The sequence below is a fragment of the Hemicordylus capensis genome, chromosome 5, assembly GCF_027244095.1.
Source record: "Hemicordylus capensis ecotype Gifberg chromosome 5, rHemCap1.1.pri, whole genome shotgun sequence".
Taxonomy (NCBI): Eukaryota; Metazoa; Chordata; class Lepidosauria; order Squamata; family Cordylidae; genus Hemicordylus; species Hemicordylus capensis.
The window spans coordinates 218,673,451-218,700,008 of NC_069661.1; the positions used below are offsets into that span (position 1 = coordinate 218,673,451).

At 44.8% G+C, this 26,558-nt stretch overlaps 1 protein-coding gene and 1 long non-coding RNA gene across 3 annotated transcripts in view; both read left to right on the forward strand.

Annotated features, from left to right (window-relative positions):
• The first annotated feature begins 603 nt into the window (after positions 1 to 603).
• Positions 604 to 10,334, forward strand: LOC128325740 (uncharacterized). Of its 2 annotated transcripts, none has more exons than XR_008307577.1 (4): positions 604 to 862; positions 963 to 1,111; positions 9,079 to 9,101; positions 9,378 to 10,334. It is a non-coding gene; the product is annotated as an uncharacterized LOC128325740 (long non-coding RNA). The 2 variants fall into 2 exon arrangements; XR_008307578.1 differs by having other exon boundaries at positions 606 to 862; positions 963 to 1,054.
• A 5,829-nt stretch (positions 10,335 to 16,163) lies between these two features.
• Positions 16,164 to 26,558, forward strand: part of CARD10 (caspase recruitment domain family member 10) — an 81,435-nt gene continuing 71,040 nt past the window's right edge. Inside the window, exons 1-2 of the mRNA XM_053251631.1 lie at positions 16,164 to 16,527; positions 17,576 to 17,714. Of these exons, the coding sequence (XP_053107606.1) occupies positions 17,708 to 17,714 (7 nt within the window). The 5' untranslated portion in view covers positions 16,164 to 16,527; positions 17,576 to 17,707. The remainder of the gene's footprint in view (positions 16,528 to 17,575; positions 17,715 to 26,558) is intronic.

Genomic DNA, 26,558 nt, shown 5'->3' on the forward strand with positions numbered 1-26,558 from the left:
CGCATCCAGTGCAATGTCTGCACAGGGTTCCGGCAAGCTAGAAATCAGGTGATTGGTGGGTGGTTTGTTTTCACTTCAGAAAAACCAGTCTCAGGTTTGACTACTGCTTCCCTAGTCATTACTGTGACTACCTTGCTTCAGGCAAGTAACCCATCTGCCCAAAGAATGGACTGGCCATTTATTTTCATATGTCTGTGTGTCTCAAAACTGTTCCCCAGTCCCTGTGTTGGACAGATGTGAGTCTGTTACTTTTAATGAGATGTGCAAGCAGCAATGATTACCAGTAAACGTGTTGACAAAAGGAGACATCATTCTGGCACTGGCTGAGCACACATCATCCCTCTTGCTGGGATAATGCCATACCATCCCTTTCCAGGGGAAACTCTAATTCTTTCTCCCCTGCCCCCTTCCTTTTCTTTCTTTCTTTCTCTTTTGGCTTTTCTTACTTTGCTTTGCCACGTCCTGCGCAATACTTGCCCAGGAAACCTTCTCATTAAATAAAAAGAAGAAGAGCAAGAAAAGAAAAGGGGGGATACAGGAAGCAGAGAGAGATTCTGGTTGGCTGCTGCAGAATAACTAGCAGCAACAATTGTCAAAGCTCCATTTGGTCTCAGTTCGCTGGAGACGGTACAGCTTGTACTGGCTTCTGATCATTCATTTGAAACTGGCGAATTGATTCCTCTGACTGGAGGCAAAGAAGCGAGACTGGAATTGAACGCTGACTGGAGGCCCTGGGTTGAGTTCTCTCTTTTACAGCTGCAACCTAGAGAGCAATAGTTGTACGGTGACTGGTTCGGAGAAGACAGAAGTTGACTGGACTTCCCCGTCCCTGCTTGCCTGCCTTTCTGAGGATGAGTCAGCAGTAAGTTAACACTGACTGTGTTAACTGGAGCTTAATGGGGCAGACGAAATGCAAATACTGTATTGACTCTCCTTTTAATTTTTTTCTTTCTTTCCTCAAGGCTGTACATTTCAAGGAGGACAAGCTGGAGGGCAGGTGCCTCTGCAGAGTCGATAGCATTAGAGGACAGGATGGAAGAATATAGGATATAAGGTTGCCAACGTTTGTTGCTTGATCCTGGGCCCAAGGTCCAAGCAAGGGGAAAGGGAGGTAAGGGGATGCTTTATCGGGTCCAGAATTCCGGGGACGCTTGACCTGGGTTCCAGGCCTACTACCGTGAGGAAAAAAATGGAAGCTAAAATGGTAGATTCTGCTTGCCTTGAGGATGTTTATGCAAACTTATGTCCTGTAAGGATCCTTTCAGAACTTGTGAGATTTGCTGGGATCAGAAGTGGTGTTAAGGCAGAAAATGCAACATTTGGAATAATGGGTAGTTGGCCCAGAAAAGAGAGGGTGAATGAATGGGTAGATTTGTACAGGAAACTCTGGGGCATATAATAAGAATAGCCCTGCTGGATCAGGCCCAAGGCTTATCTAGTCTAGCATCCTGTTTCACACAGTGGCCCACCAGATGCCTCTGAGAAGCCCACAGGCAAGAGGTAGATGAAGGCATGCCCTATCTCTTGCTGTTGCTCCCCTGCAACTGGTATTTAGAGGCATCCTGCCTCTGAGGCTGGAGATGGGCTATAGCCAACAGACTAGTAGTCATTGATCCTCCATGAATTTGTCTAAGTCCCCTTTAAAGCCATCCAAGCTAGTGGCCATTACCACATCCCTTGATAGAGAATTCCATAGATTAATTACGCACTGCGTGAAAAAGTATTTCTTTTTATTGGTCCTAAATTTCCTAGCCGTCAGGGACTTGTATATTGAGATATAGAAGCCCTCTTCTGATGTTATTTTAAAAGTACAGTGTACTTGCATACGAGACCCACAGAGGAAACAGAAATCCCACCCCTGGCATGTCAACCACTCCCTCTCACTCCCCCTTCCGTACCACCAGCGTTCGTTTTAAAATCTGAACCCTGTGTGATGGCGGCTGCTTCCATGACTGGCAGGCTCGGGTTCCTCAGCCAGCCAGTCATGGAAACATCTGCCATGATGCTTACAGTGTTTGCCTTTTCAGATGAACGCTGTAATTGTGAGCAGCACAGGAGGGGGAATGATTGATATGCTGGGGCGCTGGGACTTCCATCCTTGCTTTGGACGGCATATGCAAGTATGCTGTCCTTTTAAAATAACGTCTGAAGAGAGCGATGGTGTCCTTCCAGATGCTGATGTATTCCAATATGAGTGCAAATTATCATGAAAAAACCCCCAGGTAGTCCACACTATACTAGGAAGGTTGTTGTGTTATATTCTTAGCACCATCTGATGGCATTAGCAATCTGTGGTAATCTGTGAAACTACTGCGAAAGGACTGTCTTTTTTCAGGTTAGACTTTTTCCAAGTTAGGCTACAAATACAGTTTGTTCCCTGGATTGCTGCAGATTGCCAGCAGATGGTGCTATGAATACAATGCAAATGTAATGTGACCTTCTTATTGTGGATTCCTCATTTTCCCCCCCAACTGTGGTAATTTGCTCTTATGTTGGAATATATCAGCAAAAAGGGGTGTGCATGGAACCACTCTGGGCAGTTTGGTTTGAATTCGAACCGAACTTGAACCAAATCGCCAGGTCTGCATGCCGGTTTGTTAGAACTGGACCGTGGTTCAGATCATGCTTAGAACTGGGTCGAATTGGTTCAACCCAAAGCTAGTGCTTGCAAAGGGGAATCCTGTAAGGATTCCCCTTTACAAGCTTCGGGGGAACTACTGGGTTGAAAAAGGGTGGGCAGGAGGTTACCTTACACAGAGCAGTGGCAATGTGGCTCCTCAGCAGAGGTGGGCCGGTGGTGGCTCCCCTAGGCCTCGCCAGTGCTCTCCCCATCAGCGCAGGCTGGCGGGGGCCTAATTCAGGCCCCTGTGCAAGCATGGAGGCCACAAGTTTGGAGGCCGTTAGAGTTACTTCCACACATGCACGGAAGCCATTTGCATTACCATGCAAATGAGTCAGCATCTATTCTGGAAAGGCCCTCTGAGAGAAATGTACATCCCTTATGTGACATGCTCTTTCAAGAACTATGTCCCGTCCCAGAGTTCCTGCCAACATTTCCTGTGCATGGGGCAGGAAGGGTCAACAGGGTGTGGAAACCAACTGGCAGCAGGGTGGAGGGACAAGCACAATAACCATCAGGGACTTTGAGATCCCAAGGATAGCAGGAGAAGATGCTGCTGCTAATAAGATCAGGAGAACCCAGAATGTAAGGAAATAAAATTGTTAAGGAAGCAGACATTGGATCTAAAATGAACGCAGGGGAATATGTTGAATGGAGGAACAGCTAATAGGAAGTGATCCAGCCCAGCAGCAGGAAGAGAGTGCAGGAGTGGGACTGAATGGGAGAGAAGTTCAACTGAATTGTTCAGCAAAATACTTTATTAACTTTACTCCTGCCTGACTCTTAAATAATTACAAACAGTACATACTGTAAATGTGGTGGCAGTGTACAAATTGGTTAGATTTTTTTTTTAAATCTCCAGAGTGAAAAGAAGAACTCACACTGGATCCCAGAGACAAAGCACAATGATATTTGTCACTTGTGTATAATTCATATATGTCAGACTGCCATATTTGGCCATAAATCCAGATCAAGAAGCTAGAAACGTAAAGAGCTTAAACAAAGGGGCTTAAAGAAGCTGAAGGACACCAGTCCATCCTCCAGTTTTTCAAAGTAGAAAGGGCCTTTGGTGGTGAAGGTGAGTAGCATTACACGTTTGTGATAGAAATGATGCTGCTAGGGCCTTTAACAGAAGCTTGGTCTGCAGATTTGAGCAGGTGATCACGTTTATCTCCACACATGAAAAGCGTCACTTGCTGACTTCCGTATATCAAGCTGCTGTTAAAGGCAAGAAGCCAGCCAAGCCAGTTTTTTCCCCTTAGCAAATAAGTTAAGCCTCCCAGTTAGGGTTCTAGAAAATCCTGCCGGCCCTTTTAAGAGTTGCAAGGCAGCTGAAGCTGTGCAAAACCTTTGAAGAATATCCCACACTTTATTGTTGTATGGAAACACACACACACACACGCTTCATACCTGCCCCCTGTAGCAAGCAAGAATCCGCTGTTACTCTCTACCTTCAAATCCCCTTTCAAGCCCACCTTTTCTGCTAAGACTCTGGTTGGGACCAGAGGAAGTGGGTGGTATCATTCAAATCGTTTTACATGAGAATTAACTAGTTAACCGGGCAAAAGCTATTGGGGATGATGGGAATTGTAATCCAACAACATCTGGGGACCCAATGTTGGGAGCCCTGATCTAAGTTGATGACCATCACCCATCCCATGTGGCAATGAATTCCATAAATCAATTGAATTGTCCACAAGTTATTCATCCTTCATTCTTATCCAGAATTCTCCCCCAACCCAAACCCCTATTCAGTGGCTAACAGGTGACAAGGGATTTGTCCACTGGCTCAATCAACCAGAATTATTGTTCCTTCTTAAAACGTATTTCCTTTCCCAGCAGTATGCACATTGGCGAGAAAGCGAATTCTTTGCTGAATCTCTGTAAGTGTAAATTGAGTTCCCAATTAACTAATGGGTACCCATTCAGGTTCTGAAGAACGGCCCGCTTCTAGCAGCACACTGTAAATTTCACAAATTGCATCACCAAAGAAGTCCCCAGGTCTACCAGTTGTGACTTAGCGACCCAGCACATTTATGCGCATGCTCCTAATGTGATGTGATTTCAAATATGGAAATCAGCAGGAGCCCTGGTACTGAAGATTTTACCCATCCTCTGCAGCAGAACATCCTTTCTTGTTTCAAAAACTCAAAACGCACAGCTTTCCGAACTGTATGACATTAATTTGCTCAAACCGGAGGGCATGTATGTGGAGCATCCTTGCTAAGACTGACCCCAATATGTATTATTACAAAAGGGAACAACCACAAGACATCTGCTATAGCCTCTTCTCCTCGGTTTAATTATAGAAACATTAGTGCAGGCAATTAGGGACAACAAAGAAATGAATGGACTAGATAGAGGAATACAGGGAATAGAGCTCGAAGTTCCTCGTTACGCTTTTTATACAAAACCGGAGGGTATGTCTAAATTAGCTGGTTTTCGTGCAATTTGTACCTGGAAATATTGTGAATGGCTTCTCTGAAGCCCACACTTGATTTTTGCAGTCTGTTCCTATCAGTTCTCTACTACTTCTAGAATTCTTAGTATGAAAGTTTGTGCCAGTACTAACCTTCTTGCAGAGCCCATTACTTATGTTTGGAAATAGCTAGGAACATAGGAAGCTTGAAGCTGCCTTATACTGAGTCAGACCCTTGGTCAATCCAGCTCAGTATTATCTACTCTGACTGGCAGCAGCTCTCCAAGGTTACAGGCAGGGCCTTCTGAATATAAAGCAGAACAAAATAAAATAAAATAAAATATGGGGCAGGGGGAAGGGGGAAGCAGACACTCTGCTATGGACCTGATCCCCAAAGGAACATAGGAAGCTACAGTCTACTAAGTCAGACTAGGGCCTAGGTCATCTAGCTCAGTATTGCTTACTCTGATTGGCAGTGGCTTTTCAGGGCTTCAAGCAGGAATTTTTCACAGCCTTATCTGGAAATATTGGGGATTGAACCTGAGACCTGCATGCTAAGCAGATGCTCTTACCCTAAGTTACAGCCGCATCCCTGCATAGAGAAGACCCTCACCCAGCCCATTCTCTTGCCTTTTCTCCTTCATCCTTAGAGATTTCCCTTTTGAAACATTAGTTGGTTTTATGTGCTATCATTCACCCTAGATACCTATCCAATTTCTTCTGTGAATATTCTCTGTTTTTGCACAGCCATTTTTATTTTTAGACTGTGAGCCCCTTTGGGACAGGGAAACACCTTTTCGTTATTTTTGCTTTGTAAGCTGCTTTGAGATTTTTTAAAAAGCAGTATATAAATGTATTACATAACAATGATACATTTCAGAGTCTCCTAGGGATGTCACAAAGCTTCTCCCACAAACCGGGGTGCACTTCTGTTTTTGCATAATTAGTTTTATTATTATTATTTTTGAAACCTGTTAACAACTTGTTGTGTAGTGTACAAAGTGTACACTACACTTGTTGTGTAGTGTACAAAGAGGGGAGAGGAAGTATGTCTACAGAGCTAATCTTACATGGGCTAGGATCCAAATTATTCTAGTACTCCCCAGTCCCACTTAACCCAGTGTGGTTTACTTCTGAGCAAACTCAAACATGCTCCATGGCATGGCATGCAATTGAACTGTGAACCAGGAAACCTCTGATTCAGGTCTGATCTGAGTCATGAAGTCATGAAATAGCCTTAAGCAAAGAAAAAGAGTGGGATTATACATTGATGAATTAACCTCCTTTGTCTGCCTGAAAGAGAAAAGACAAACATGGGACAGCTTTGTATCTAACTGGGGAAAATCTCTCTCTCTCTCTCTCTCTCTCTCTCTCTCTCTCTCTCTCTCTCTCTCTCTCTCTCTCTCTCTTACTTCTAGCAGTTTGCTTCCATATATATATTCTTCTTTTCTGACACTAACAACAACAACAACAACTTGCTATCTATCTATCTATCTATCTATCTATCTATCTATCTATCTATCTATCTATCCCACCCTTCCAAAAATAGCTCAGGGCGGTTTACACAGAGAAATAATAAATAAATAAAATGGCTCCCTGTCCCCAAAGGGTTCACAATCTAAAAAGAAACACAAGATAGACACCAGCAACAGTCACGGGAGTTACTGTGCTGGGGGTGGATAGGGCCAGTTACTCTCCCCCCTGCTAAATAAAGAGAATCACCACGTTTAAAAGGTGCCTCTTAGTTAGCGAATATAACCATGTAGACTGCTCTGGGCTCCTTGGAGGAAGAGTGGGATATACATGTAATGAATGTATATTCTACCTACCTCACAGGGCTCTTGTGAAGGCAAAAGGGGAAACCATGAATGCTGACTTGAGAAGGTGGACAATATGCAGTGTTTGTCACGAGGCGTTGGGTCTGTGAGACATCACTAGTAAAAATCACCGTCCCAAAAACCAATTTTGGGCCAGCGGGGCCCACTGGGAGCTCTCCGGAGCTCATTCCCCGGCAGTCTTCACTGCTCCATAATGTTCATTTCACTTCCTCGAAATGAACATTATCCAGCAGTGAGGGCTGCCTGGAAATGAGCACCAGAGAGCTGCCCAAAATGGTTTTTTTTAGGGGTGCCTGGGGTGGGGATGGGGGGGGTGAGGGGGGTGACCCCCTTACTAACTGATGGTCCCAGAAATGGCGCATGAATAATATACCAGTCCATGACTCCAAAAATGTTGAGAAACACTGGACAATAGAGTCACGGAGGATGTTGCCTCACGTGCTGCATTGGGAGATGTAAAGATAAAGAGCTGCTCACCAGCTTTGGACAGAGGCGTATCTAGGGAAAATAGCGCCTAGGGCAAACACTGAAATTGCGCCCCCTGTCCAAACATCTGACATCCATCTTTCAGATAACTTTATCATAATATCAGCTGAAAAATACAAGTCAGGCTCGTTAATCTATTAATATTTCAAAAACTATTTAGCAGTGGACTTAGCCAGACCAAAAAATGCTGGAAAACTACAAATTTCAGTATGCTGGGGCTCATGAAATACCCAAATACGATGTGGAGGTGTACTTGGAAAACTAAACAGAAGTGCCTGTCTAATTCTCTACTATGCATCATAGCATCACCATTACATAAGTTTTAAAAATAAATGGAGAATTTGACTTTTCCCAGATACTCTGAAAATAATGAAAGGATATGCAGAGTAAACTGTGTCACTGCTTGGAATATATCCTAGCATTTCAGAAAGACAGTTAAAATGAGAGCAAGAGAGCAAGAAACTCCCAGTGGGCCTTAATATTAAGGGTTTCACACTGATTCAAAGACAAACTCACCATTAATAGCCATATTAGTAAGACATCACATTTAACTCACTTATCACAAGAAGCAAAGTAAGAGCAAATGAATACAATCCTAGCTCTTAAGCGTCAGCTCAGTATTCACAAGCCCTGATTCTCTGTACATAGTGCCAATCTGAATATGTGTACAGTGTCTTTTTTATATATATATATATATATATATATATATATATATATATATATATAAAAATTACCTGTTGCCCCTTTGGGGGGCTTCCTAAAGGCTGTGGGGGAGGGTTCTGCAAAGGTCCCCCCTCCCCCCCGCTGGCCTCTAGGGCCTCGCAGGGACCATCTGATCATGTGCGGTGGCCATTTAAAAAAATAATCTTGTTTAAAAAATGGCTGCTCAAAACAAAATGGCCACCGCACATGCTCAAATGGCCTCTGCAAGGCCTGGCATGACCTAGGGCCTCACAGAGGCCATTTGAGAATGCACGGTGACCATTTTGTTTTCGGCAGCCATTTGTTCTTTAATTTTTTGATTTTACAAAATGGTGCCCCCCTTCAAGTGGCGCCCGGGGCACGTGCCCTGTCTGCCCTACCCTAGATACACCCCTGGCTTTGGACCTGGCAACCTTGATCTGATATGGAGCAGTAGATGTGCTGATTTGTAGGAATGTTTATATATTTGTAAATAGAGCAAATACAACAAAAAATCCCTAAGTCTTCAATGCTCTCTCTCATTCGAAGGAAAACATAAGTGAGTGATGCTACTCTGGAACTTCTCACGGCTTGGAAAAGTGGGTAGTGCACAACTCTATGCATGCTTACCTGGGAATAAGCCCCACTGAATACTGTGGGACTTCAGAGTATCATATGCTGGGATTGTGTTGCACGATACAGTGACCTCAATAATTGGACACTATTATCTGAAGACAATAACTTGGATGCTATTATCTCCTTTAATGCAACTTGGTAAAATTCAGGTTTGGTAGAGGTGTCACAGAGGACCAATTTTTGCAGACCTAATGTGGTGGATGGAAGAAATTAGGTTATAAATCGAATATAATGTATTGTTGGTTTTCCTGTAAATGTTTTATTATTCCATTAAGTGTTTTATGAAGACTGTTATGGGGAGTCACACTATTTATGGGATTATTTTATCCAGTTATCTATGTTGTTTATTTTAACTTGTTCTCTACTGCTGTTATAATTTGTATTTTATCTTTTCACAGAATGATCAATGGCTAAGTCAGAGGTAAATATATATATATATATATGTAAGCTTTAGTCCACGGAAACCTTTTCTATAAATTATCGTTCACTCTGAGCATACAGAACAGAACTGGCTACAACCCGCCATTTTTGGTTGCTTTACAATGACAACAGTTTCACAGGCTTCTGATTGTTTGAACAATGTAACTAAATAACTCCCCAACTTGATAGATTAATATAGTACTGCCTTAAGTTGTAGGGCTGTTGTGATGATTTACTTATTTTTTATAATTTTATATCCTGCTTTTTGACCCTGAAGCCCCCGAAGTGGCTAACCAGGACACAAAGAACAGGAGTCCAGGTGGGTCCCTCTGAAGAGTGCATTCCAAAAGTGGAGCACTACAGCTGAAAGGTCCGTTCGGCAATCATCACCCATCTCATCTTCAAAAGTGAGGGCACCCAGAGAAGGACTTGCTATGAAAATCTTAACGTACATGCAAGATCATGTGGAAGATTATCTTTCTGTACCCAGGGCCCAAACCATGTAAGGATAACGCATATGAAGTATTTAGGAAAGACGTAATGTAAAAACAATGATGATGATGGTCTGCATAGCAAATGACTCATGGTACACAGCAACGTTAAAAAAACCTTATCCTTGTGAACTTAAGTTGCATAAAAGGGGTGCAACATATCTTGCAAACTGAGGCCATACCGGTTTGTGTTATGATGACGAGCAGTGGCCGAAGATATTTTGTTGCCTGAGCCAAAGGACAATATGATACATCCCAGCCTCCATCTAAGAAGGGTACCTTGCATTCTCAGACCATTTTGTCAGCAGCAGTAGCAGCAGAAGCAGCAACAACAACAGCACATGAGAACTCTCAGACTAAGCCTTCAAGTGGGCCATGGCAGCTAGTGGTTATTAGCTCATCTCGGGGAGAGGGGGAGAGGGGAAGGAACTGGAAGAGACACGCCCTAATGAGGCAGGGAGGGAAAATTGAACAGCATGTCCCAGTGGAGTGAGGATGGTGGCAGTGGGTGGCAAGGACGCCTGTGGGATGGTGCCATTAGTAACTGAGAACCAGCACTTGCCACCTCACGCATGCCTCCCAACATCTGCGCTTGAGGTGACCACCTCACCCTGCCTCATGAAGGGGGTCACCCAAATGGTGACTAGTAAAATGCTGTGTAGGTAAGCTCAGAGGAATTTGCCAGTAAGTCAGGAATGGGGTACTATATACTGTAGTTAATTAAATTAAATTTTGTTGTTGTTGTTGTTGTTGTTATTGTTATTAATTCGATTTCTATACCGCCCTTCCAAAAATGGCTCAGGGTGGTTTACACAGAGAAATAACAAATAACAAGCTGCTCAAGCTGCTTAGTTTAATCAGTTAATCTCCCTTCCTCTCCCTCTCATAGTAAGATGGGCATGCAGCTTGCAAGCATCCCTCCTATACCATAGAATGACCATGCACTCTCCCTTCACTCGTGATGATGACCAGAAAAGCAGCTTTGATTTGAGCTTGTAATAGTGTTGCTGCCAATAACTCCTAAAAAGACAAATTCGAGGGGGACTGAATGAGATCGACAAATGAAGATATCTAGTGTTTTTCTATTTCTTAAGCAAGTTTCATGGAAATACAACATGGATAGAAATCCAGTGAGCTGAAACAATATTGCTTGTTTATTTCTTCAGCATTCTGTGAAAGTTCAGACTTCCTGTTTGTAAAAGTAGCCGAGAAAATTGCCAAAGTTTGTCGGAAGGCATCATTTCCCAAGCTTTTCCAGTGGGAGAGTTTTCCCGCACTTTCCGGGAAATTATTGATTTTTTTCAGGGTTTTAATTTATTTCTGGTATTGTGGGCGAGACATTGATTCTGGGAGTGTGGGTGAGATCTGGAACCTATCTGCCAAACAGCATGTTTCTGTCTTTTGTGGTTTGTTCTGGGAATTCATGTCAGTGTACACACGACCAACATACCTGGTGATGGGGAGGACTGGCAGGGAGGCAGGCTCCTACCTGCCTCCCCGCACACAAGCACAGCAAGCAGAGCGGCTCTGCCTCTCACAGCACATAAGCCAAACCACAGCGAGCAGCAGAGCAGGGAGCTGGAGGAGGAAGTCCTCTGGCATCCCTCAATGCACTGCGCCAGGAACGTGGTGCCTGGAGGGATTTCCCCAGAGATGGGCACGCTTGCTGTCCAGCTCTGTGTGCTCTCAGGCTGCATGCAGCCCAAGCGCACACATGACTCTAGTGCCAGGGTTAAGGGTGCACATGCGCACTTAACCCTGGCTAAAGGCTGGGGTAAAAAGTTGGGTTAGGCAGGGCGGAAGTGCCAGGATTGGGAGTGGTCCCGATGGGCTCGGCTGCCCCCCACCTCTCTGAAAGTCCAAGGCAGGGAGTCAAACTGAATATAAATGCAAAAGTTCAGAGAGATTTTTTTTTAAGTGAACTGGAATGGAACTCAAATCTAAAAATATTTTGTTTACTTTGAACTAGAACTGGAACCAAGCTCTTAAACAGAAAAAAAGGTGGTAGCTGGTTCTCTGGATGATGAGTAGCTTAATCATCAGGCACTCAGCTTGCAACTGTAGGATTATTTTTTTCTGTTCCTGTTGTATGTGTATTTGTCTGCTCTGTGTATTTATTTCATTTCCCAGATTATGGGAAACACCTATATTGGGCAGCAGCGATATAGGAAGATGCTAAAAGGCATCATCTCATACTGCGCGGGAGAAGGCAATGGTATATAATTGCATATTATGGTATTATGGTATATAATGGCATATACATGTAAAAATAAAATAAAATAAAAAATAAACCCCTCCTGTATGCTACCAAAGACAACCACGGGGCTCTGTGGTCACCAAGAGTCAACACCGACTTGACAGCACAACTTTAGCTTTACCTGAATTTTTATTGATTTAGTTAGCTGATTCAGGTGCACAACCTAGCACAAAACCTGTCTGTTCATGTAAAGCGTACATCTAAAAAGAAAAAGGAAATCAGGTAAGTGGCAGGGGTGGGAGAAGAAGCCTTGCATTGGTTCTTGCATCCTGGTAACTGGCCTGTGAGTTTAAAATAAAATAAAATCCAAGAATGCTTGGAGGCTTTTGTCAGTTGGTTACTCTACCCTATTCTCTACCCTAGAGAATAAATCCTTTCTCTCCTCTTATCTTATCTTATCAAACATTAATGGAGATCCACTGGAATCGCTGCATCTAGAGTTGCAGCTCTTCCACACCACACCCAGTTCACATCTTTAACCCCAGTCTTCATAAGACTTGCTTTTAACTTTTGTTACTCTTCCCCTTTTCTGGCTCCCTGCTTTTCTGCTGCTTTCCCTCCAAGCTAGACAAGCTCCCACTTCCTTTTCATTTAGGTACCAAGTTAACACCTTCCTCTGCTTCCTAATGCTTTTAATAGTTAATGCTTCTGGGTTTTTAATAAGCTCAATTTTTTGAGTGTTTTTAATAGTTAATGCTGTTGGGTGGGTGGGTTTTTTTTGGGTCATTTTAATATTTTAAAATTTAAAATTGGTTTTAATGCTGTTTTACTCTGTGTTGTTTTGGATGCTTGCCGAAATGCAATTCCTAAATGTGAAAAATAAGTAAATAATGAATAGCGAGCACTTTTGCACTGCTCGTTATTGTTGGCCCTGCCATTTGGCATGCAGGATGAGGTGTCCCATCTCAGGTGGCAAATGCTTTGAGAGCTCTCTCTCTCTCTCTCTGTGTGTGTGTGTGTGTGTGTGTACTGTTAGAGCACAGCAAATTGTCAGTTATTTACTTTCTTACTATATGTTTACTGCATGTGAAGCTGGTGCAGCAGAATGGCTTAGAGCTTGAGTTGCGAATCAGGACTTCCCCACTTCTGATCTTGCCTGTCATGAACTCATGGAATCTGCTCCCTCTCAGCCTCAGCTGCAATATAGGGATAATAATACTGACTAACCTTACAGGGTTGTTGTAAGGTTTACATCAAGTTAATATGTGTGAAGCACTTTGCACACTCAGGAAAAAACATGTTTGTACAAATGCTAGGTATTATTATTCTGCCTCAGGCACCAAAATATCTTGGGCTGTCTCCGGGGCCACAGAGTGGGTAACTCAGGGCAGAACATAGCCTCCTGCCCCCTGCCTCCACTCCCTCGTGTCAGAAGGTAATAGGTCGGTTCATAGAGAGTTTAAATAATAACTTCAAGTGTGTGTTTAGGGGCTATTTGGATGAACAGCCCCAACATGTGATCAAGGGATGTGCTGAGCTGGGGGAGGATTAGTGGTATCCTCCACAAACATCTCGACCGGTGCGCCCTTGGTGTGCCCCCTTCTTTTTCATGTGTGCTACCAGCTGTATTTCCCCTGCTGAGCAAAGAGGCACCTTTTAAAAGTGGTGACTCTCTTTATTTAGCCCGGGGAGAGCAACTGGCCCTATCCATCTCCATCCCCTCCAGTGGCTGTTGCTGGTGTCTATCTTATGTTTCTTTTTTGGATTGTGAGTCCTTTCGGGACAGGGAGCCATTTTATTTATTTATTTATTTACATCTCTGTAAGCTGCTTTGGGAGCTTTGGTTGAAAAGCAGTATATATTCATCATATTCACATTTGTAAATGTGAATTAAACTGCCATAGCCCCCCCTGCATTGACATTTGCTGATCTGCTTCTGCAATTAACAGCCAGGAACATAGGAACATAGGAAACTGCCATATACTGAGTCAGACCATTGGTCTATCTAGCTCAGTATTGTCTTCACAGACTGACAGCGTCTTCTCCAAGGTTACAGGCAGGAATCTCTCTCAGCCCTATCTTGGAGAAGCCAGGGAGGGAACTTGAAACCTTCTGCTCTTCCCAGAGCATCTCCATCCCCTGAGGGGGATATCTTGCAGTGGTCACACATCTAGTCTCCCATTCATATGCAACCAGGGCAGACCCTGCTTAGCTATGGGGACAAGGCATGCTTGCTACCACAAGACCAGCTCTCCTCTCCAGGAAAGGCCACTGCAGAGAATTAGGCCTAGGCAAGGAGCTGCATGACACAATCAGAGAGGAACTCGGATTACATCATTACAGAGGTTATTGAGGTACTTCTGTCAGCTTGTGTGCGGGTTTGGCACTGCAAAGTATCTTGAGGTACATCTCTCAAATTATATGTGCCTTCATTGTGAACACTTGCTTGTATCAGCCGGTGCAGAAGAGTGACTAAGGATGCAATCCTATCCACACCTGAGGAAAAAAATCCCACTGAACTCAGTGGAAATTACAGTACTTCTGAGTAGACAGGCATATAATTGCACAGAGACTGAGGGCACTTCATAGGAACATAGGAAGCTGCTTTATCCGCTTCTGAATCAGACCACTGGTCCATCTAGCTTAGATTTGGCAGTGGCTTCTCCAAGGTTACAGGCAGGAGTCCAGGCCCGTAGGGAGGCCAGTGGCAGCCTGTGTTTGCCCACCACCGCGGCGCCCCCCCCGCAACTGACATCGGACTCAGGGTTTTGCTTGGAAATGGGGCACGCCCCCCATTTCCGAGCAAAACCCCATCAGACGTAGGGGGCGGGGCAGGGGCACAGCCCTTGAGGGGCATGGCCTGGATTCTTTGAACCGCACAGTGGTGGTTCCGCTCCTGCAGGAGTCTCTCACAGCCCTATCTTGGAAATGCCAGGGAGGGAACTTGGAAGAGCTGCCCCATCCTAAAGTGCTCCCACATGTAACCCCTGCTAACTTGGCATACCCTTGCTAACTTGGCAAAGAGGCACCTTTTAACGTGGTGATTCTCTTCATTGAGCAGGGGGAGAGTAACTGGCCCTATCCACTCCCAGCACAGTACCTCCAGTGACTGTTGCTGCTGCCTATCTTGTGTTTCTTTTTAGATTGTGAGATTTTTGGAAGGGTGGTATAGAAATCAATCAAATAAACAAACAAACAAATAAATAAATAAATAAAATAGTGTCCCATTCAAATGCAAACCAGGGTGGACCCTGCTTAGCAAAGGGGACAATTCATGCTTGTGAACACAGGACCAGTCTGCGATTGCCACACTTTGTTCATTCACTCTTTCCTTCATCATCCAGCCTGTATTTTCGCTGCACTTAAGCTGTCACTGTAACAGAGTTTTTCTGACTTTTGTGGAAACGGGGTACAACTGTGCAGCGAGCATCCCAGTGGACTGTTAGCACCACCGTTCAATTTTTTTTAACATAGCATGCAGTCTTTTTTGATAGTACTAAAGATGCACACAAAAACATACAGGTGTGGAAACAGTGATGCAATTCTCTTTGAAGTTCCTAGGCAGCAACTGGCTGGTGCTACAAGGAGCACTACAGGAATTAGCGCTCCTTGAGCTAAAAGTCCCTGATTTGAACCTTGCCTCTGCAATAACTCCAAGGTGGCTTCTTTCATTCTGTTTCCTATCTCATCCTAATTTGCAATGTGTGTGCGTGTGTAATTTTAGAAACGTCTCTTTCAAGATTATTCAAATCACACACACACATATATACTTAATAGATTATTAATATTTAAATATATTTATTTTAAATAAATATTTATATTAATTTTTTTTTTTGCTTTGTTATTGCGGATGCTGTTCTTGTTTTTTACACTACCCTGAGTCTGTGGATTGGGCGGTATCTCAAATCTTTTAATAAATAAATAATAAATGAAATAAATATAGAGATATGTCATTAAAAGTGCTATATAAACGCTTAATGAATGCATTATTATTAAATTATCTCTTGTTTACACAGTCTGACAGGTGTTATTGACTGGTTTGTTTTATCCAGACATCGCGTCCTTCCCAAGGACCTGGGATGGCTGAATTTTATTGTCAATGTTGTTGCTGTTATTATAGATATCGTCGCAGAATATAGGCTGTTCCCAGTAACGCTGCTTTTTGTAACTGGCTGTAAATCGGACAGGCTCCATAAAAGAGAGCAGATGGCTTGTGTGCTGCGTGCAGAAGGGATCTTGGCCTATTATTAGTCGCGCTGCCTTGATCTACTGGCCGCTAGTTTCATTTTGTCCTTCCACGCCCGCCCACCGGAGCGAGCCTCTCTGTCTCCTCTGGGAATGGAATCCACACAGCGCGCATTCCTGGGCAGGCGGGGGGTGGTGGTGGGGGCTGTTGGGACTTGTTTTGGCTCAGGCCACCTCGCAGCAGACTTGATTCGACGGGAAATGTGCCCCTGCCTGCCAGCCTGCTTAGCCCGCCGCCCTCTTTTTCGCCTGGGACTGGGCTGCTGCTGACTGCTCCCGCCAGGTGTGCGTGCGTGTCTGCGAAAGAGAGGAGTGAGCAATCGCAGGAGGGGGGAGGGGGCTAAAGGCAGGCGGGAAGGCCAAGGAGAATGATCAACAGGGACGGGACAAAAGTTGGCAAACTCCGGTGCCGCTCCATATGGTGTGGGGGATTGATTGCTCCTTCTGACCCAGAGTCGGATTGTGGAATTTGCCCATCACCTGAGCGGCTCAAGGTAATAGTTCTTCTCATAGCTCAAAGGGGGCAAGATTGTGCTGGTAGATAGATGACTCCGAGACAAAAGGCTGCATGCATGCTTTACTGATTTGGCCACTATATGTGTGTATGTATAATGTTTAACTAGGCAAAGAGGCACCTTTTACAGTGATGGCTCTTACAATTTGGGAGACAGCTGTCTTTCTCTATCTTGGCATAGTGTCTTCCAGTGGCTGTTACTGGTGTCTCCCTTCTGTTTCTTTTTAGATTGTGAGCCTTTTGGGGACAGGGAACCATTTTCTCATCCCTTTTGCTATGTAAATCACTATGAGAGCTTTTAGCAATAGCAATAGCAATAGCACTTACATTTATATACCGCTCTATAGCCGGCGCTCTCTAAGCGGTTTACAATGATTTAGCATATTGCCCCCAACATTCTGGGTACTTTTGTTGAAAAGTGGTATATGTACATATTTTAAACGATAAGATGTTACTTGATTGAGAGTTATTACATATGGAATGAGAGGTAACCCTCTGCTCTTAAAGTTCTTTTCTCCTCCCTCCGTCAGGGGCATAGATCCAATGGTAAAGGAGAGGCACTCTGTACATAGTCAAATGTACTCTCTTTTCAATGCTTTCCAAGTTACGGGACTTTGGATCCTGGCTTTGGAACTAGGTTCTGAGGCCCTAGTGACTCCTAGTTTTAATTAAGGCTTCGCAGAGCTAAAGTACTTCCATTCTAGTACTTCTGGGTACAGTAATGGCCCTTGTCCTATATCCCTTTAAAACCTACAGGAAGTTGAGTCTGTCTATAATGGATATTTGAGCAGTGAAGTTATTCTGGGAAGAGGTAAAGGTAGAAAGTTAAGTTATTGTTGTGGCACATCATCTAGCTCCCCCCACCCCTGGGATTGGTTCATCTGTAAGGTGTACTTTGTGCAGGAGAGCAAGAGAGAGGCGTGTGGGGCCAGCACAAGATACAACAAAGGGAGGGAATCTGAAAAGAGGCCATGAATGATTCTGTAGAAGGGAAGGACATTATTGTAATTTCTGTGCTCTATTGCCAGCTGGATAATCTAAACTTCACACAAAACAAGATGGCCCAAAGATGCTTATCGTCACACTGAGGAGAAGACTCAGAGAAGAATTCACCCAATTAGAAGTGTTTATCCCATTGGTGCTACCTGTGGCTCTTCAGTATGACAGGTAATGTAGTATGGATGGGCATTGCAGGACTGGAGAGCTTATTGGTCATTTCAAAAATAAAGTTATTACATATGGAAGTGTGTGTATATATATGCATGAGACGGAGGGGCACCCAGGGGCGTAGCTAGCCCGCCGGCGGCCCGTGTGTGGCCGCGGCGGGCGCCCGAATAGCCCCGCCCCCTGCATCTGACATCAGACGCAGGGGATAGCCACGCCCCCGCATCTGACATCAGATGCGGGGGGCGTGGTCTGGCTCCCGAATGGAGCCTTGAGTCTCCATTCGGGAGAAGCCGCTTAACTGCCGAAGGGGCCATGTGGCCCCTTCGGCAGTTAAACAAAGGCTGGTGCTGCGTTCGCAGCGCAGCCCAGGAGCGGCTCTTCCCTGCAGGGAATGCAGCACCAGTCTTAGCACCAGTCTTAGCCGCTCCTTAGCACCAGTCTTAGCTCCTGAAGTGGCTGGGCGGCCCCTTCAGGAGCTAGTTAGGCTGGCGCTGCGTTCCCAACTGCTTTTGGAGAGCAAGTCAGCTCGGCACACTGATCATTGCCTCACAGCACACAATTGAGTCGTGGAACACTGTGAAACACTGGTGTAAAGAACTGGGAGTGGGGAAGTCAGCAAAGGTAGCAAATCCAGAACTGGGGCTCTAGGACCTACCATTTCAATCCAGCTTTATGCATCTATCATGGCCAGATAGATATCAATACCCAAAGGAAGAACCTTCCGCTTCTACCTACAGTAGGTGAAGGATAGGAATTTAACCTTGAAGTATGAAGCTCCTGTATATTGAGTCAAAGTCACTGGTCTGCTGTCTACTCCAACAGGCAGGCACTCCAGGGCTTGAAGTTAGGGGCCTTTCCCAGCCATGAGATTGTTTGAATTGGAGATACCTGAGATTAAATCTCCCCAAGTGTGGAGGCACCCATTGGCTCCTGGCCTGGGAGAAGAAGGGATATACATTTTCTGTCTCCTTGCTATTGACAATGAGAGAGGAAGAAACAGGAGCCTTTTCTGAGGTGGGGTAACATCCTTATTTATAGGAAGCTGCCTTATACCTAGTGAGACCATTGGTCCATCTAGGTCAGGCCTGCCTAACTTTGGCCCCCCAGCTGTTTTGGGACTACAACTCACATAATCTCCAGCCAAAGTGGCCGATAGTCAGGGATTATGGGAGTTGTAGGCCAACATCTGCAGGAGGGCCAAAATTGAGCAGGCCTGATCTGTTTATACTGACTGGCAGTGACTCTCCAAGGTTTCAGGCAAGAATCTCCCAACGCTACCTGGAAATGCCAAGGATTAAAACTGAGACCCTCTGCAATCAAGCAGATGCTCTGCCTTTAAGATATGCCCCATCCCCTAAGGGACTCACCTAAGGCAGGTGTTCCCAATCTATTTATTCCCAGTAACCCCAATGTATTATGTTTGGAGATGGTGGGAGTTGTAGTTCAGCAACATCTGGAGTACCACAGGTTGGGAACCCCTGCCCTAAGGGGAATGTTTTACAGCAGATTGTGCTCACATGTAGTCACCCATCCAAATTCAAAGCAAGGTGGGTTCTGCTTAGCAAAAGGGACAATTCAGGCTCTTTACTGTAAGGCTGGCTCTCCACCCCATTCATCCATTGTCTTATCAATTGTCCATCAATATGAATTTTGTAGGACATGCTTTCTCCCCTTCTGGGTTCTTCTGTGAATCAACAAGAGGAAAAAGAGCCACAAATAGCTGTGGGGCCATCCCTGCATGCATGACATCTTTAGACATCTTCCTACAGTGGATGGGAACCCGTGTTATATTCTCATGTTCTTGTGTGAACAGCACAAAACCATGGCATACTATCTTTAATTATTCCTGTGAAAGTATCCAATGCCCTCATGGTTTTGTTCATGTGAATGCAGCCAGTAATTCTCCCCACCAGCCTCTGTTAACCCTAGATGTTCCTGTGGTCCATTTTTTGTCTATTGCTTTTCTTAAATTTCTACCCTGCTTTCCCTTAAAGTTTGTGCTTGGTGTGTATTGTAGACGGTGATCCCTGTGAATATTGTGTGCCTCCCCACATAACTGATTTAAATGGTTTGACAGTAATTTCTTCTTTCCAGAGAGCCCTGAAAATTATAGGGTGTTCTTGGCTAGGAATTTCTAGCAGAATTCTCAGTAGCTCACTAAGCTACAATTCCCAGAATTCTTTGGAAGAAGTCATGGTGGTTATATTAGCTTTATTATATTGCTTTAAGTTTGCTGACTCGGATAGGACTTGTGAGACTAATGCTAGGTTATGAAAGGTTTTCTTGTTGAAGCTTTCTGTTTGCATTCTAAATGAATTAAGTTCTGCTCATGACTTGGAGAGTTGGGAACCTCATGGCTGACCTGTTGGGAAATGTTTCTGCAGACAGTGCTTGAATTATGAGAGATAAGGCAGGAGCATCCTTGATGAAATCTACGAGCCCCACTCTCAATTTTAGCTAAATTACAGCTGCCTTGTTATAAAAAACAGTAGCTAAGGGTACCAGCACAAAACATTTGCGTTAGTACAAAATTTGGCAGTCAGGTTGGTTTCCGGGGTAACTCTCTTGAGACCACATTCCTCCCGTTTTAAAAGCATTATACAAGCTGCTGATATGTTTCCGGGCAAAATACAAAGCGCTGCTAATTATCTATAAAGTCCTAAATGTCTTGGACCCAGGATATTTAAGAGAACGCCACCTTCTGCATGAGCAGCACTGCTTATTAAGATCATCTGGGGAGGTCCTCCTGCAGTTTCTGCTGGCTTGTCCGGCGGCAATTCAGGGTTGGGCCGTCTCTCTAGCCACCCCTGGGCTTTGGAATTCACTCCCTGCTCCAGTAAGAGGTTCATCATCTCCGGTGGTTTTTAGGAAGGCTCTGAAAACACACTTGTTTAATCAGGCTTTTGGCTAGATTTCAAATTGTTTGTTTTGTTATAACTGCTGATTTTTGTTGACTGCCTTGAGGCACCATGATTTGGTGATACAGAAATGTGATAAAAAAATAAAAATAAAATAAAAAACTAGAGTGGCCTGGCCTTCTCTGGCCCCTCGTAATTTGAACACTGCTTGCAGACAACACAGAGTTTGTTAAAAGAGGTTTCTGTGGAAAAGCAGCCTCTGGGTCTCTGTTGTGCAAACACCCTTATCTTCTGTTTGCCTTGAATGCCTTAGAAAAGGCTGGGGAAATCCCAGCAAGTGGGAACTGAAGCTGTGAGGAGCCTTGGGTCAGGTTTTGGCCTAAGGATATGAGCCATATCTGATGTAAGGATGCTCTGGAGATTTGCTCCTGACTGGTGGAACAAGGGCAGTGTTCTCAGTAGTTTCGGTCCCTGCGGATGTTGACTTTGTGCCATGCTGTGGGAGGGCCAGAACTGGATTAAGGCTTTGGGAGGCCTGAGGCACATAGCACAGGAGGGCCTTTGTGGTCTTCTCTACCTGGTGGTGGGCGGAGATAACAGTAGGAAGTTCCATGGACTATATCAGGCATAACCCTATCTTAACCAGAATATAAGCATTATGGAAGATCGCTCATTGAAGAACAGTGTTTTAACCTTGGTCCAGAAGCATCCTTGTGGTCATTTTTTAATTATTTTGACATTTATATCCCTTTCTCCCTCCAAGGAGTCCAAAGCAGTGTACATGGATATGTTTATCCTCAGCCTAACCTACTTTTATGTGAGGTAGGTTAGGCTGAGAGATAAACGACTGGCCTAGAGTCGCCCAGTGAGTTTCATGGCTTGACAGTAATGTGTCAAGGACTCACAGGAGTTCTGCTCCAGAAGAATAAGCTTTAAATATTATTCACACCAGAAATATGTAGAGCAATAATAATGAGACACAGCCCCCGTGAGCATGTGCAGAGAGCCTTTCCTTCAGTCTTAGAGCCAAGAGGAAATTGTGTACATTCAGGATTGCACAGACGTGTCATGACTGCACACACATATTTTTCCATCTGCACACAGGTTTTTGACAGGCTCTATGTCTTTAAAAGAACATGCTGTTTTCCTCGCATGGAAACAAATAAGAGTCTGAAACTGGCGCTTAATTAGAGTTTCTTGTGAAATACATTTCAGCCTTGTGAAATACATTGAAAGTGAAAGCTACAATCTGTCCAACATTTGTGTGTCCTGTAGTTATGAAAGGCATAGTGGTGTACTGGGGAAGATAAGATGTAAATTTTAAGGGTAAAGACGGAAAATGTTATTTAGGAGATCTGATGATGCTAGTTCCTGGAGGGAGGCAAGTAGGGGTATGCACAAACCAAAAATTGTGGCTCTACTTGAATTTGAATTGAATTTGAGCCGAACCGCATGTTGCCGAACTGGTCAATTTGACTGGCCAGTCAGGTCCATTCGTGCATACCCCTATTGGCAAGCCTATACAGAGGAAGAAGCCCTGCTGGCAGTAAAGGGAGAATAGGAATAGCCATCCTACCCTATTCCTTGAAATCAGCTCTAATGAAAAAAGTTAGTCATCATGACTAAGGCTGCAATCCTACACCCACTTACTTCAGAGTAAGCCATATTGAATTCAGTGGCACTTCTGAGTAGAATTGCATAGAACTGCACTGCAATTGAAGTACTATTATTTGGGTCTATTCCAAAGAGAACTAATATTGCGTACAAGGCAACACATTTGACAATACCAGCGTGGTGTAGTGGTTAGAGTGCGGGACTAGGACCGGGGAGACTTGAGTTCAAATCCCCATTCAGCCATGAAACTAGCTGGGTGACTCTGGGCCAGTTACTTCTCTTTCAGCCTTACCTACTTCACAGGGTTCTTGTGAAAGAGAAACTCGAGTATGTAGTACAACGCTCTGGACTCCTTGGAGGAAGAGCGGGATATAAATGTAATAATAATAATAATAATAATAATAATAACAGTTATGTATTTTTATTTATTTATACATTTATATCCCACTCTTCCTGCAAGGGGCCCAAAGCGGTGTACATGGTTATTTTTATCCTCACAACAACCTTGTGAGGCAGGTTAAGCTGAGAGATACATAACTGGCCCAGAGTCACCCAGTGAGTTCCATGGCTGAATGGGGATTTGAACTCTGGCCTCCCCAGTCCTAGTCCAACACTCTAACCACTATGCCATAGACCAGTATTGATGCGACATCACCAGAAAGGTGAAAATAAACACAAAGGATTGTGATCCAAGTCCCATTCAGAAACACCTTATGGGGTGTGTGTGTGGATGTAGAAAAGGGATTAGGCATTCCAATGACAAATGTAAGCTAAATCCTGCTCCAAAAGTTTTTAAATGATACATTGCTAAACCAAAATATTACTAGTAAACTAGAATTGATAAAAAATTTAAGGAAGCTCCAGCTCCATCCCCCAGCCTCAGCGGGGTGGGGAGGAAAAAAAGCTGGAACTCTTTTCAAAACCTTGCCACTCTACTTCTTTCTCCCCCCCGCCTAGCTTTGTCTACGTTAAAGCCCCCCAAATATGAGAAGCAACCTTTTAAAAGGCCGTGGCATGCTGGCTGCTGCTGAAAGTCTATTGCCACCCTTGAGGACACACAGAGCTGGATGGTGTTGCTTCTGAGTCCAGAGTGCCATGATCGCTCCCATCCATTCCTGGGCAGTGAAGAGGAGGTGAAAGAAAGCAGAATGGCCTCTGAGCATGTGCAGATGAGAAGGAGCTCTTGGGAAAGAGGATGGTGCTTCTGGACTTGTAATACAGAGTGCAAGCCACCCACGCACTTCCTAGGCAGAAGTGGAGAGTGTCTTCTGGTGTAAAACAAAGCAGAATAGCCTCTGAGCATGTGCAGGTAGGAATTTCTTAAATAAATAAATAAATAAATAAATAAATAAATAAATACATACATACATACATACATACATACATACATACATAAATAAAGCCCAACAGGAGCTGTCTTTTATTAGTGGTGTGCACGGAACGGGTGCTTGCCAGTTCAAAGTTGGAGGGAGAAATATATTTCGACGTGCACATGCGCAGCGGGCACTTCTGGCCACTTCCTGTCTGAGGAGGCACCGGGGTAGCAAGGAGGTATGCTGCCGCCCTGCTGGACCGTTTTAAAAGACAGTGCCGGCAGGGGAAACATGGCAGGAGGGGTAAGAGCTCCCTCCCCCATCCTTAAAGATATCTCCTCCACCTTCAAACCGGATAAACTGCCGGTCATTCGAGCTAGTTCTGAGTCCCGGGCCTCCGAACCGGTTAGTGCACATCCCTATCTTTTATCCCTTACAGAAGTTCAACAGCTAGTTGAGAAAAGACCCAAAGAGGTTTTAGCTCCCCCCCCCACAAAATCGCCCTTTGTCTGAAAGAAGTACAGTCATCCCTCCCCAACTGCGGGTTTCCCAATCGTGGTTTTGAGTATGTATGTATGTATGTATTTGAAAAACTTGATATACTGCCCACTCTGATGACTCTGAGTGGTGTACAAAAACATGCAAAACAAAACAGGATTAAAATTACATTCTAAATAAAACTAAAGTAACTATCGGGGGCAGGGGGAATTAGGTAAACTACAAGGTAAAAGCCTGGCGAAAGAGAAAAGTCTTCAATAGAGACTTAAAAATCGACAAAGAAGGAGCCAAATGAATCTGCAGAGGAAGAGAATTCCAGGGAGGTGGGGCAGCAACCGAGAAGGCCCTTTCACGGGTCCTAGCGCCCCGAACCTCTCGGAAACTGAGGACTGACAAAAGGGCCATCTGAGCAGAATTGACTGGATGGGATGTAAATGGATGGGAGAGGCGGGTCTGTAGGTAAACAGGTGCCAAACCCCACAAGGCTTTGAAGGTCAAAACCAGGACTTTAAATTGAACATTGAACTCGGGAGCGAATAGGCAACCAGTGTAATGACTGCAGGAGAGGTATTACCCTGTCATATTTTCTGGCACCCATAAGTAAATGAGCCGCTGCATTCTGGACCCATTGTAGCTTTCTGATTGTCCTCAAAGGTAACCCTAAATAGAGGGCATTACAAGTGCTCCCTCTCTTCCCCCCATGCCCATGATATGTACCACCCATCTCCATTTATGCACACAGGTTCAAGGTGAGCAGTCTAGTTGTTCTCTTCCCCCCTCCCCTTTCCTTCCATCTTCATGAGCATGAGTGCAACACCCAGCACAGACTCCAGTAATCTCCCCAATTCCCTCTACCCACCACCCTTCTGCCCATCCACTTCTGATTACCTTCACACCGGCCATGCAGGCCAACACAGAGAATCACTTAAGGAAGGCTGAGCACCCTCCGCAGAAAAAGGGAATTCCCATCACCTTGGGTCCCACAGCCCCATGCCTGAGCTAGGAGTCAGCCGGAAGGAAGCAATGCACTTGTTGATATGTTGCCTGGGGTTACCAGCCAGTCCCCCGTGGTTATGCATGGGTCACAGCAGGAGACCACAGCTTGGCCAGCCAGTCCTCCAAGATTAGAATGTCAGCAGGGAAGTCCCAGCCAGCCAGGTAGAAGCGGAAAAGAGGCCGGAAGGGAGGAGGCCCTTGGAATAGGAGCTGCCCACTTCACCTGCTCCTTGTGCCGCATTGATCATCTGGCTCTGGTGAGGGCTGATGTTTCTGAGCTGTGGAGTTGGGGATAACATTGAGCTTTATGCAAGAGGATTTTTTTGGGGGGGAGGGGGTTGCTTTTTTGTTTTATAGAGGGCTTTTTAAAAAGTCTACATTGCTGAACAGCTGGAGAGCTCTTTTATCCAGAGAGATTTTACATTTCATGAAGTTGACTCACTCAGGATTCTTAATTGCTTTCACATTCCTGCTGGCTTGGAGTATCCTGCCTGGCTTGGATGGCCATATGCAATGGAAGTCAGGGCGCCTGCGTCTTTTAATAGTTGTGTTGAAGAGGGAAATTCAGTATGTTGTTTGTTCAGTGCCATTAATGGCCAGGCTGCTTTACAGAATATTGTGATATCATCATCATCATCATCATCATCATCTCTCTCTATATAATTTGCTAAGACATATCCGTGGCTAATCCTGTGTGTGGCAGCTCTCGCAAAAGTTCACAAGCAGCTGCCAGCAGGGGGAGAAGAAAGCAGCGGGCGAGGCGGGAAACGAAATGGTGCAGGGCGGCCAGCTGGCAGGTGGAAATGGCAGCAGCTAGCTGGCCGGCGAGGAAACTGGCAGGCGGGTGGGCGAAAATGGTGATGACTGGCTGGCAGGCCAGTAGGGAAAGCAGCGGCAGCAGGTGAGGGGTGGGGAGCAGGTGGCGGGCGGGGGAGAAAACGGCAGCCATGGCAGGCGGGCGAAACTAGAGGCACAGATGCTCTGTGCCCGGCCCAGCTAGTTGTTGTTATTGTTGTCATTATTAATTTACCAGTTTTCAACAGCAAAAAGCAGTTTATATAGGAAAAAGTAGGAGAAAAAGGTTTTCTATCCCAAAAGAGCTCACTGTCTTAACAACAATACCACAAAAGAAACTTAACAACATAGCAACCCCTGCTAACCAGGCAAAGAGATACCTTGGCAATTCTCTTACGTTTAGTGTGGGGAGATCAATTGGCCCTATTCAACTCCAGTACAACATTCCTCCAGTGGCTGTTGCTGGTGTTTCCCATAGCAATAGCAATAGCAATAGCAATAGCACTTACATTTATATACCGCTCTTTAGCCGGAGCTCTCTAAGCGGTTTATAATGATTTAGCATATTGCCCCCAACATTCTGAGTACTCATTTTACTGACCTCGGAAGGATGGAAGGCTGAGTCAACCTTGAGCCCCTGGTCAGGATCGAACTTGTAACCTTCTGGTTACAGGGTGGCAGTTTTACCACTGCACCACCAGGGGCTCTCATGTGTTTCTTCTTAGACAGTGTGCCTTTTGGGGACAGGGAGTCACCTTCTTGTTTATTAT